Source organism: Acinonyx jubatus, chromosome E1 (genome assembly GCF_027475565.1).
Source record: "Acinonyx jubatus isolate Ajub_Pintada_27869175 chromosome E1, VMU_Ajub_asm_v1.0, whole genome shotgun sequence".
Lineage (NCBI taxonomy): Eukaryota > Metazoa > Chordata > Mammalia > Carnivora > Felidae > Acinonyx > Acinonyx jubatus.
Window position 1 is genome coordinate 16,000,510 of NC_069397.1, and position 13,312 is coordinate 16,013,821.

General features: G+C 36.8%; 1 protein-coding gene across 1 annotated transcript in view; it reads right to left on the reverse strand.

The window, feature by feature from the left end:
- Nucleotides 1-1,635: 1,635 nt before the first annotated feature.
- Nucleotides 1,636-13,312, reverse strand: part of CPD (carboxypeptidase D) — an 80,489-nt gene continuing 68,812 nt past the window's right edge. The window contains exons 16-21 of the mRNA XM_027034606.2: nucleotides 12,926-13,021; nucleotides 12,759-12,823; nucleotides 8,831-8,962; nucleotides 8,086-8,271; nucleotides 7,686-7,785; nucleotides 1,636-5,751 (exon numbers count right to left, since the gene is read on the reverse strand). Of these exons, the coding sequence (XP_026890407.1) occupies nucleotides 5,525-5,751; nucleotides 7,686-7,785; nucleotides 8,086-8,271; nucleotides 8,831-8,962; nucleotides 12,759-12,823; nucleotides 12,926-13,021 (806 nt within the window). The 3' untranslated portion in view covers nucleotides 1,636-5,524. The remainder of the gene's footprint in view (nucleotides 5,752-7,685; nucleotides 7,786-8,085; nucleotides 8,272-8,830; nucleotides 8,963-12,758; nucleotides 12,824-12,925; nucleotides 13,022-13,312) is intronic.

Genomic DNA, 13,312 nt, shown 5'->3' on the forward strand with positions numbered 1-13,312 from the left:
TTTCTGCTCCTTGCTTGCCTTGTGTACATTTGTCTATGCAGTTAATAGGGAATAGGATTCCATCTGACTCCAGACAAAGTGCAAAAGAAATAACATGCTTGTTTTTAACATTCTACTGATGAATGTAGGTGGAAACTGTAATATTGAAGTTAAAATTGGGCTTTGTATGCTGATTTCATTGCTTTTAAGTGTGGGTAATAATGATGCATGTATCTGAGGTTTGCAATAAACAGCGTACAATCAGTTGGTGTTCTAGCTGCAAGTGAGAATTAGAGGTGAAGGCCTAACACAATGGCATTTATTCATAACTGAGTGCTCATTTAGCACTGAGCATCATGCTTAATTGCTGAGGACAATTAGCTTCTAGAAACCTGAAAAATGAAACACCACTGATAGATTACCATTTATGGTAGAAACCAAAAGGTTCTTGATCAGTTATGAGAAAACTCCTGACAAAAATTCAGGAAAACATTTCAAACACTGAGGGGAAAAGAACCATTATCACTATTCAGATTTCCTGTAGCAGGTTAAGTAAGGCTCTTTTCACTGAATAGGCATAAATACAATCTAATTTCATTTAAAAACAAATCTGAAGCATTTGGCATAATTTTTAAAACTTTACTGCCATGCTATAGACAATCTATGGAACTACATAATGGAAAATTTCATAGCTCTTTTTTTTGTTTTGTTTTTTAGTATTCATGTGTAGGGATTTCTTCTAAGTTAAAATGACCACCTGTAAACAGATCTCTGTTCATATATTTGATAAAACACCTTTCTTTCAAAAGATCAGACAAATGAAGAAAAATGATGCTGGTTACCATGGGCATTCAATTCTGAGTTAAATATTACGTCAATACAATCCTATCAGGTATTACTCCTTAACAGGCAGAGATATTAAGACTTAGAGAATGTGGAGAAACTTGTACAATGCAAGGTCACGTAGGGAGCAAGTGGTAGAGCAAAGAATCAATCACAGATCAGTCCGGCTCCAAAGTCCACGTTCGAATCTCCATGTTATACTTCCCCTGCCACAGAGATTTCCTTTTTCAGAGGAACCAATCACTGTGGAAGTAAAGCATATTTTCATTTCTATTTCTCTGGTCTGGACTAGGAGTTCCTTGTCAGTAGAGCCCATATTTTTATATAACTTTGCTTTCCCTATTCCTATTAGACCAGCAGTATCAACAAATCATTGCTAAATTGAAAGGGGACAGTGAATTCATCACCACTGTGCCTAAGGTGGCAGGACACATTATAGAATGTGGCTCATTTGGAAAAAGGATAACATTTTTACAAACAAGTTTGAAATGCATACATAAACTTTTCAATGGCCAGCTTTGTGGTGTTTGTTGTGAAATGATTGGACATATAGCAATCTAGCTGAGCCACAAACAGAAAGAACTGTGGCTACTATAAGATGGGATTATTTCGGAAACAGCTTTCTTTCAAGTCAATTTGTGAAGACAAAAACATTCTACAGGTAACACTCTGTATTCCTAGCCTGGTACTATTTTTTCCCCTTAGCACAGGTAGAAAAACTAAATACATAGCTTTCAAGTTGGGACAATAATTTTTTTTGGTCTGTTGCCTTTGAAAAAAGATTATGAGACAAAACACGAAGAAAGACAAACATCATAAAATAACCTTTATACAGGATTAGTAGATCTGTTTACATATAAAAAACAGAAACGACCTCATTACAATTAGATTTCACATAAATTACACAGATTGACTTTTTTAAAACTACTATTCAACTTCATTTAAAGTCCCTTTTAAAAATTTCATTTTGAAGGCACAGTGCATGAGATAAACCAAGACTGAAGCACTTGAGATGAATGAGTGTTGGGCACCTCATATGAATAGCTATAGAATTGTTCTGGAGCCTGGGAATGTCACTCTGGAAAAACAAAGAGGCGAAAAGTTGATTTTTACTCTGAGCATAAAAAAAATACCATTATGTCATACCTCCAGAAAATCTGCAGCATGGCCAGCATAGAGTGTAGCTAGTGCACTCATGTTACACCATTTATAAAAGTCATAATCATACATATTTGCATAATTTATATCCAATTGCCTTAAGATGGTAGCCTATTTTCAATTTCATAATATGTTCTGTCTAATCAAAGTCAACTAGGACAATATTCTGAAAATCAAATGGAATATTAATTAATCAATGCTAAAAATTGGAGAAATGGGTGTTGGGAGATATTTCTTCATGAACTGTAAATCCAAGTTTAGTTGACATTAATCAAGGGCTCTAACCACCCCCAAAGAATCTGCTTTAGTTAAAACAAATCAGAAACTCAAAGAGCTACCAATAAGTTTCTAGATAGAAAATCACTGAACATCAACCACGGTCGAATTTTTTGTAGTAACAATAAAGTTGCTATTGTTAAAAACAATTCTATCAGAGAACCATAAGGCAGGGCACCATTACAGCATTCATAGCCAAGAAGCTTTTAATACAGCAGGGACAAAACCTAGCACAAGTGCATTTCTGGCAACAAGACGAGAAAACTATTTACTATTGAGAATAAATGGATATAGGGGAGCAAGTCATGGTTACTGAGTAACCTGGTATTAGCTCAGAAACACAATAAGCTGAGGCATACGACTACCTTTTATTTATTTGTCAACTCATAATTAGTTTTAAGTTCAAAATTCATTAATTCAGCAAATGCCGTCCAGGTGAAAGTTACCAAAGATTAACCAATCATACTGGGCCGAATATACATTATGTTTCCTTTCTGGAGGATGACAAAGTCCCAAAGCAAATTCCCTCCAATGAAAATTGCAAGCATTCCTCAACTGGATGGAATCCCAAACACTATGCAAGTGTTCAGTGAAGTACAGCAAAACCAAAAGGTCTCTCCTTCTGAAATTAACTTGAGTTCATCTTATGGAACTGCATTAACTGTACATTAACAAGTACATTTACACAGGCAGACACTTTGAACATTACCTACTCAATCACTTTGCCTTTATTAAGGAGCTGGGAGGGAAGAAGGCTTACAAACTGATCACCAGGACAAAAAACATGCCTTGTGAGGAAAGAAAGGCACAACTCAGATTTGGGCAAATTCCTTAATACTGTGATACTTACTTGCCTCCATGACCCCAGGGAAATGGAAAGTCTCTAGGAGAAACACTGAAGAAATGCATTCCCTATCCCCTATGGCTTCAATGCCTTAAGCAGTTAATGTGGTCTAAGATTAGATCCACAAATAAAAAACAAAGCAGGGCTGAGAACACAATCTTAGTAGTCATGATCCTATACATTCATGTTCATAGGTAACACAGGCTGAGAAGGTCTTATTTTCCAGAGCAATGCATTATTTAGAAATTCATTAAAGATTCAAGATTTATAGCAGAATTTGGTTTTACTTTCAGGAAAAATTACTAAAAGAACTATTTGTATGTTCATTTCTAAAAAATTTTTATGCATGCTTAAAAGGCATGGACTCCAGCCACTGTGATGTACAGTTAAAGATATGTTTAACTCAACAGAGAAATGAATTTAAAAGGCACCCTCTACTGAAGACCAATGCTAAAAAAGTAAAGGCTGTCATATCAACTTCGTTTCATTTCCACCTGCAATGTCCCAACCAGGGCCAGCCACTCATAGGCCCTTGTTGGTTTTCTGACTTTGCGCTCTTAAAAGTAAAGCTCAAAAGAGCAATGCCACCACATCATCCCCTTAAAGAAAATGTAAAGTATTATTAGAAGAAGTTAAATCACATACATTTCATGAAGCATTAGCTGTTCTGTGTATGCGGTCAGGTGAGAATGGGGTGGCAAGGGCTCAAAATTTAGAGTTGTTAATGATAGGATTAATACCAGAATGGCTTAACCTTGAACCACCCAAATTTATCGCAGATACTAACAAATATCATGACCTCATTATTCCTGCTTAGCCAAATCTCTTTTTATAAAGCCACTTCGGGTGCATTCCTCACAAAACGTGGAATGACCTACATGGGTGGTAAACCACTCCAGAGGAAGGCTTTGGGATGACTGATACATTAATGGATATAGAATACAATTTGAAAAGATGAGAGCAAGTTTTTTGATCCCCTGATTTAGTACAAACTCAGCAGCAAGTTGGCCACTAAAAACATTCAAAGGTATTAAACCATTAGATCATTGGTAAGACTCATACTTAAAAAAAGCATCAATTCCATTGAATAGCATGATATGACAGACACAATAAAATGCAAATCTTTCAGGTCTTTGCAATAACCTGAGTGGCAGTGAAGATGATACTTTCTCACCACAGTGTTATAGCACACGGCAATCCACAGTTTACATTTTCTTTTAATGGAGGGAGCCATATTTAAATGCTTTCAATTGAACTTTTAACAAAATTGGTTGATCAAAAAGAGACTGCCAAATGAAACATTAGGACAAAGAACCCAATCACTTGCAGAGACCTATATGAATAAGACTGGCCAAGCTATTTCAGTAACAGTAGGATATCCGTAGGCTTGAACTGGAGCATGAACTGTAGTTATTTTGTGTTCAAATGTAGGTTAAGGATGTGCAAGTAGGTCTCTTCCACACTTCCAGATATTTTCAGTAGAATTCAGATCTTGTACATTGCCGGGTCATCTGAAAGCCATAAGTGTACAACACAGAAAAAGTTTCAAATTTAGGAAATATTAAAGAATTAGGCATTCCTAGAATAATCTAGTGCTTCACAGATAAAAAGCAGCAGCACCTGTGGGATTTTACCAAGTTAAAAGATATGCCGCACGAGTTTTAGCTTCTGGTAGATCTCCCTCTCAGTTCTATTCAAATGGACATTTAGATCTTTTACAACAAAGTCAACAAGTTCTCCCGTAAAATGGGGGTATTAGAACTTTGCCAAACCTTAGAAGAGAGGTAGTGAAGTCCTGCTTAGAGCACTGCCCACCAGTTCTGATCTAACCTTGGAACAAGTAGAAAGCCAAATGCGGAAGCCCATGTATTCATTTCCTAATGTTATATATTTAAAAATCAATTCAGCCTCCATTAAACCTGAATAATAAGAGAAACTCCAGCTGCTTAGTAACTAGAGAAAAGTACTTCTCAGTAGGTTGAGAAACCTTGAGTTTTTAAAGCTTTATGTCAGATTCTGACTGCTGTCCCTGCCTAAATGTTTCTGGATTCTTTTGGCCATTTAAAATAAAAAAGCTAAAGCCACTAGTAAACACCTGATGTGCAAAATATAAGATCCAAGTGGCTTTATGCAGTTATAACGTAAGCTCCAAACAGCTCATCTTAAATTAAAAAGAAAAACAAAGTGGCTGTCCCATCTCTGCTGCATAAATAGAAAGCAGATTTTTTTTTTTTTAAGGTAACAGTACTTAAAGGAGGGGAAGTTCAAAACCGCCAGCCAAATTCACAGAGAATACAAATTTAGCAAGTTAACTTCCCAAAGCTCTTTGAAGAAGCAAGAGAGTCTCTCTTCTGAATGCAGTGTCTCCCAAAAGGAACTGTAATTTTGCTGGGTACTTATGCTGGGAGATGTGCGAGGTCTGTTTCAATGTTTGCTAGAATATAAGGTTTCCTCTTCAGTGTCTGTTTCATCCTGGAACTCGTGGCTTAAGAGGGACTTCTTGGAGCCTGTTGACATCATGCGAATTTCATCTTCATACTCATCGTGATGCTGCCTGAGCCGATGAAAGCCATCCTTATGTCTGTTAGACTTGATTGAGCAGATGCACCAAATAATGCAAGCTGTTAGGATCAACGCTGACATGGTGGCACCTATCAAACAAAATTGCCACTTGAGTGGTGTTCCACTTTAAGGATATGAATAAGCTGCTTACAGTGATGCTTTTCATAATATGCCCTTTACTTCTTTTATTTTTATTTCATGCACTCAAAAACAACCATTTATTATTACACAGGCAGTACGTGTAGAAAAATACAGATAAACGGGGCGCCTGGGTGGCTCAGTCAGTTAAGCGTCTGACTTTGGCTCAGGTCATGATCTCACAGTTTGTGGGTTTGAGCCCTGCATCAGGCTCTGAGCTGTCAGCACAGAGCCTGGAGTCTCCTTTGGATTCTGTGACTCCCTCTCTCTCTCTGCCCCTCCCCCACTCACGCTCTGTCTCTCTCTGTCTCTCAAAAAGTAAAAACATTACAAAAATTTTTAAAAAAAGAAAAAAGAGAAAAAATACAGGTAAGTAAAAATACCAAAACCCCAAGCCAAAACTCCACATCACATCTCCATTAACCAGAGATGATTTTTAATAACGCTCATGAATATTTTTCCACAGCTTTCCATGTGCATGTGTGTGTAGGGGTGTGTGTGTGTGTGTGTGTGTGTGTGTGTGTGTATATATAATATATATATATATATATGTGTATATATATATATTAACCACAACGAAGCCAAACTATTGCTCTACAACTGGCTCTATATCAATCAGTGACTTCTGCTCCTTTCCAACAAATTTTATCTCATCCCAAACCCCCATTTATTTAAAATATTTGTACATAAGTTATCAAAATAAGAGTCTTAGTAACAGAAATAATAACAAAATCATAAAAAAAATTAAGTTCATGACAGTAAATGGGTGGCAAAGCTAGATTTAAACCATTGCTGACTCAGAGCTCCCATGTCCGTCTAACCACTAAGTTATTCACACTTTATCTGGTTCAAGCTAATAACTGTTTACTTTAAATATTCCACACTAGTATCTATGATTTGACCATATTTCCAATATACCATTCTCTATTAACTAAGACTCTCTCTGCCACACACCCTGTAATAAAACTTGGTTATTTTGTGTCAAGTCCAAATTGCACTTAGAAATGAGCCAAGGTTCTCTGTATCAAAAGGATACAATACAGAGTATTTATTATTGTACTATACTTTTTTTTTTTTTTAACTTTTTAACCTTTCAGTAATTCAAGCTATGGCACATATTAGTCCTGGAGAAAACAGGATCCACGATGTACTGTATTGTATTTTAGAGAGAGAGCACAAGTTGGGGAGAGGGGCAAAGGGAGAGACAGAGAGAATTTTAAGCAGGCTCCATACTCAGCACAGACCCTGATGCAGGGCTCGATCCCATGACCCCGGGATCATGATCTGAGCTGAAATCAAGAGTCGGATGCTCAACCAACTGAGCCACTCAGGTGCTCCTCTTCCTTCTATGATCTTGAAAAAACAGAATACAAGTCAAAGTCCAAGGGACTTATGATCTTAATATAAAGCAAATCATTCATTCAGTCAATAACTCTTCATTAAGACCCACTATGTGCCAGCCATGGTTCTAGGTGCAGGAGATGTAGATAAACTCCCTGTTCTCTCTGAGGCTTTTATGTTTTAGTGGGAAAGATTGAATATAGACAAGTAAATGACTAAATATATAATATAATGTCAAATGGTGATAAGTCCTATAATAAAAAAAGTGGGGTAGAGAGAGTGACAGGGGTGCTGTCTTAGCTAGGGTGATCAGGGAAGATGTCTCTCTGGAGGTGACATTTGCGTATAGACCTGAACACGTGAAAGAGCAAGCCATGAGAACATATGGGAGAACAGTGTTCCAGAAAAATCCAAAAAAATGTTTAGATAAGGAGGTATTAGAAGAAAAGTGTTTAGCTTCAGGTGATTGGGAGGCAATCCACTCTCAAGTTGAAATGTCAGAACCGGTTTTAACTTCAACTACTAAAAATTTAAATTTCTTTACCTGATACAGTTACCACAAGCTCCCTTGGCAAACCAAATATCCGGTTATCTGTGTCAAAGACTATTACCACAGAACTAGCTGCATCATGATGCACAAAGACCTAGAGGGATAAAGTGCAAGAATTACAAAAAAAAGTTCCCTTAAGGTATATTGTATCCTTGGAATATTCCTAAGGCCTTTATACCAAACCAAGGAGATGAGTCATTGTCATCACAAGTATACAAAATGCTATAAAAATTTCCCTTGTGTTGCCAAAGCCTAGAAAGATAACAAGATATCATAAGCAAGCGTTGGTTATACGTTGTGTTTCTTTATTCCTTACAAGAGTTGCAAAGAAAAATAGAAGTACTATTAAGAATAAGAATTTACATGATACTACTACTTAGTTTGAGTTTCTCACCTGTGAATGTTGTTGCTGATACCCATCAGCGATGGCGTTGATATTATGGACGCCTGGGGCTAACAGTACATGGAAATAGCCCCCTTCTTTTGTGTGTACCTTTATTCCTTCATTGAGTACAATGACTGCTTTAGAAATTGGTTTTCCAGTCTTATCTTTAACAAAACCATGAACTCCCTTGTGGACCTGAAAAAATATTCAACATATAAATTTGTGTTTCCAGATATTTCCAGAGGCAACAGCCTGAGGCATGATAAAAAACAATAAACAAATGAACAAAGCAACAGCAAAAAAAAACCCATAAACCTGGCTTGTTGGTCCTTCCCCAACTGCTTCTGACCTCATTTGCTACTCATAAACTGCTTCAGAGCATAAAGATGAAATATGTGAAAAAAGAACTCTGATAACAGTCAAAGCCTAAAGTGTCGGAACACAAATCTTCTGATATCCTGAATGATTTACTTTCCAGCACAGTATACTCGCTCAAAGTAACTAATGCATGAGATTCAAATGAAAAATATGTGCAACATCACACAGGGTTAAATTATCTAAATTACAGCAGATTCCAGATATGTGAAGTCACGGCACTGACCTAGGTGATATAAATTCAACAAAACTCTTTCCATACATATTTTTAAAATAAATAATAAAATTTTTAGTAAAAAATTGAGAACATGTTTTGATGAAGATTTTCATTGAACATATTCCTGGGAGCTTGCTTCTAGTTAAAAAGGGAAAGGCTCACCTCCACCAACATGCTAAGAAGAGATTTTTTATTTTCTGCCCACAAGGAAGGGAGTTGTGCTGCACTGGGAAAGTAGCAGCAGCTCGTGTACACTGTGATTTCCGGACAGTGGCCATAGGTGACACTATAATCCTGGAATATAAAATTCAAAAACGAATGTAGAAAAATTAACACATACAAGTAGGAGTGAGGCTTTGTAATGCAACAAATGAATAGAAAGAAAACCTGGGTGATGTAAGCAAAGAATCTGTAAAGCATTTTCTAGCAAATAAACTGCTCAGTATTATAATCAGTCACAAACATGGCTGTTGCTAAGAGAGTCCTTGAGACTAGGGACTAGGTCTAATTCACTTTTGTATCTCCAGTGTTTGCCACAGTGCCTGGCAGGTAGAGGAGGTTGACTAGGGTTTGCTGAATACAACCCTACAAATAAGTGCATGCAGACGGCCAGCCTTCCTCTCAACTCTGGAATGTCAGCCGTTCTCAGAGCTCTGGAGGTAGAAGCACAAGCACTCACCCTCTGGTACCTTCCACTGCTGGTGACGGCAGCCACTGTTTACAGAATAGCAATTATCCAGCACAGGAACTGCTGCTGTGGACAGGTTCCCAAACCTAACTTACCACCTTTTCCCCCAAACCTGTTTTTTTTCCTTATTCAGTTAATGGTATGAACTCATGTCCTCACGCAGACATGAAATCTCTTGTCTTTGACTTCGGTTTCTTGCCATCATCCATAATTTGCCAAATCCTGTCAATTCCACCTCTGCAATATCTCTGAGACTTCATCCTGTGGCTCCATTCCCATCGTCACCACCCTAACCCAGACCCTCATTTTTGTTTGTCTAGGAAATTCTACACTAGTCTCCCCACGCCACTCTCTCCTTCCTCCAAACTATCTCAACCCACTACAGAGAGATTAATTGTTCCATAGCACAGTTCCAATCATGTTACTATATGCCTGCTCAAAACCTTCAGTGGCTTCCCATTCCTTACTAAAACAAAGTGTTCAAAGCCCCAAACTCTCTTTCCGTTCTTGTCTTCTGCTGCTCTCTGTTACAGCTCTTGTTCTAACTAAACTAGACTGCTTATTGACCTCTGCCCATATTGCTTTCTCTTTCTAGAATGTTCTGCTGCACCATCTCTGCATCCCAAATGCCATTTTCTCTAAGAGAAGACTACATCTCTGATTAGGTGTAATCTTTTCTGTCTTTAATTTCTTATGGCACATTGAGAGTTGCTCTCTTCTAGATCAAATCAATTAATTATGTAAAATAGTTATTTGTACAATGGGACAGGAAATATATTTCATTTATCACTAGTATAGCAAAGTACCTCATACATAGTAAGTTCTTAGTAAATAAAGGAGGGAAGGCAGGCAGAGATGAGAATGAAGTCAAATTTCTAGTTGCACATGTTAATGAAATGAACTAATCACCCATCTAACAACTCCTTACTCATCTGAAGTGGATGGACAACCAATTAAAATGCTATCAAAAAGAAATTAAAGAAGACCTAAGTAAATGGAAAGACATAACTGCATTCATGAATAGAAAGTCAATACTATTGAGATGTTAATATAACCCAAAGTGATCTACAGATTCAACACAACCCTTAACAAAATTCCAACAGCATTTTTTGATAAGAAAGAAGGAAGGAAGGAAGGAAGGAAGGAAGGAAGGAAGGAAGGAAGGAAGGAAAGAAAGAAAGAAAGAAAGAAAGAAAGAAAGAAAGAAAGAAAGAAACGAAAAGCAAAGCCAATCTTCAATTCAAATGTAATTGCAAGGCACCTTGAATAGCCAAAAACAATCTTGAAAAAGGAAAAAGTTGGAGTACTCACACTTCTTAATTTCAAAACTTACTACAAAGCTACAGCGCTCAAAACAGTGATACTGGGGGAATAGACATAAAGACCAGTGAAACAGAATTCAGAGTCCAGAAATAAACACATACATCTATGGTCAACTGATTTTTGACAAGGGTGCCAAGACCATTCAAAGGGAAAGAACAATCTTTAAAACAAATGGTGCTTGGACAATTAGATTTCCACATGCAAAAAAATCCTACTTCCTATCATATACAAAAATCAACTTAAGATGTATCAATGACCTGGGGCACCTGGGGGGCTCAGTCAGTTAAGCTGGAGCCTGCTTTGGATTCTGTGTTTTCCTCTCTCTCTGCCCCTCCCCAACTCACGCTCTGTTCTCTCTCTCTCTGAAAAATAAACATTAAAAAATGTAAAAAAAAAATATACATATATATACATCAGCGATGGCGATGTATATATATATATACACATATATATATGTATATATATGTGTATATATATATATACACATTCTACATGTGTGTATATATATATATATATATATATATATATATATATATATACATATATATATCAATGACCTAAATACAAGAGCTAAATCCATAAAATTCATAGAAGAAAACATGGAGGTAAATCATGACCTTGGATTTGGCTATGAATTCTTAGATATGACGAGCATGAACAACAAAAAGACAGATAAGTTTGACTTCATCAAAATTAAAAAATTTTGTGCATCAAAAGGCATTATCAAGAAAATGAAATGACAACCAACATAATAGAAGAAACTACTTAAAATCAAACATATGATAAGGGTTTAGCATCCAAAATATATAAAGAATTCTTATAACCTAACAACAAAAAGACAACCTAATTTTAAAATAGGCAATGGAATTTTAAAAATAACAAAATAAGGGGTGCCTGGGTGGCTCAGTTGGTTAAGCATTCGACTTCGGCTCTGGTCATGATCTTGCAGTTTGTGGGTTCGAGCCCCAACGTGGGCTCTGTGCAGACAGCTCAGAGCCTAGAGCCTGCTTTGGAGCCTCTCTCTCTGCCCCTCCCCCACTCATGCTCTGTCTCTGTCTCTCAAAGGTAAATAGATGTTAAAAATTTTTAAATAATAAATAAAAACAAACCAAAATAAAATAGGCAATAGAGAAACAGACATTTCTCCAAAGAAGATGTACAAATGGTCAATAAGCACATGAAAAGATGCTCAACATCATTAGTGTTTGAGGAAATGCAAATCAAAACTACAATGAAGTTCCACTTCATACCTGCTAGGATGGCTATAATTTAAAAAAAAAAAAGAAAAATAATAAGTTTTGACAAGAATGTAGAGAAATTGGAACTCCTATACATTGTTGGTGGGAATGTACCAAATAGTTCATTGGTCCCTTAAAAAGTTAAACATAGAATTAGAACATGGGTAGCAATTCCACATCTAGATATATACCCCAAAGAATTGAAAATGAGGGCTCAAACTTACAGTTGTATGCTGTACAACTTGTTCTTTATTCTATAGCCAAAAGGTGGAAACAACTCAAGTGTTAAACTGATAAACTGATGAACAAAATGTGGTATGTACACACAATAGAACATTATTCAGCCATAAAAAGCAATAGAGGACTGATACAGGCTAAGAAAATGGTTGAACCCTGAAACCATTACGCTAAGTGAAAGAAGACAGGCACAAGGGACAAATATTGTATGACTGCACTTACAAGAAATATCTAGAATAGGCAAAACATAGAGACAGAAAGTAGAGAGGCTACCAGGAGTTGGGGGGTTACCAGCGGAATCAGAAGTTATTGCTTAGCAGATGCAGAGTTTCTTTCTGGGGTGATAAAAAAGCTTTGGAAACAGATGGTTTAGAATGGTGATTAGTTTAATTATCTTAAATGTAATCAATGTCACTGAACTGTACAATTAAAAATGATTCAAATGGTGGAAAAAAATGCTGCCAGAGGTTAAGTTGAGGGCTGTCTTATCAAGAAAGCCATGAAGCAGCTGCCATTCACTTTGCTTATATCAGAAAAGTCACCTATTCTGTCACTCAATGGCCAACAATTATATGCTACTTTCACTGTATTCTATAGAGCATACCTTCATGCTGCCCAGGTGACTGTGCCATTCTGCTCCACGCATTACGCCTCCTGGGATATTCTCATCTACAAAAGCATTGAGAGACAGAGGCTCAACAAGACCTTAGGGTAAGACACCCTCGGTCCCTGAAAGCACCAACAAGAACAAAGGGTATGGAAAATACTTACCTGATTTATTTGGGCAACTGGGCTGACCCATGTGCATGGATGGATGATTATTTGCATAAAGAGATGCCAAATGCTTCAGAGTTTCTTTGTTTTCCACTATAAAAAGAAAAATTCAGAAGTTGGAGAAATCCAAAAAATCTTACTCCAAGTTCAACTTCATGGATATAAAAGTCATCTTTCTCTCCTTCTAGTTAATCTTAAACCCCACTGAAGTGCATTGAGGAATTATTATAATTAATCACATAGTTCTGTTGAGCCCAGGACAATCAGACTAAGAAGATACACATCTTCCTTGTATTAGAAGGTACTAATGGTTAGTTTACACAACAGGACACCACACTAAAATACAAACTTGCTTGGTATGTTTTCTTACATTTAGGGCAATGA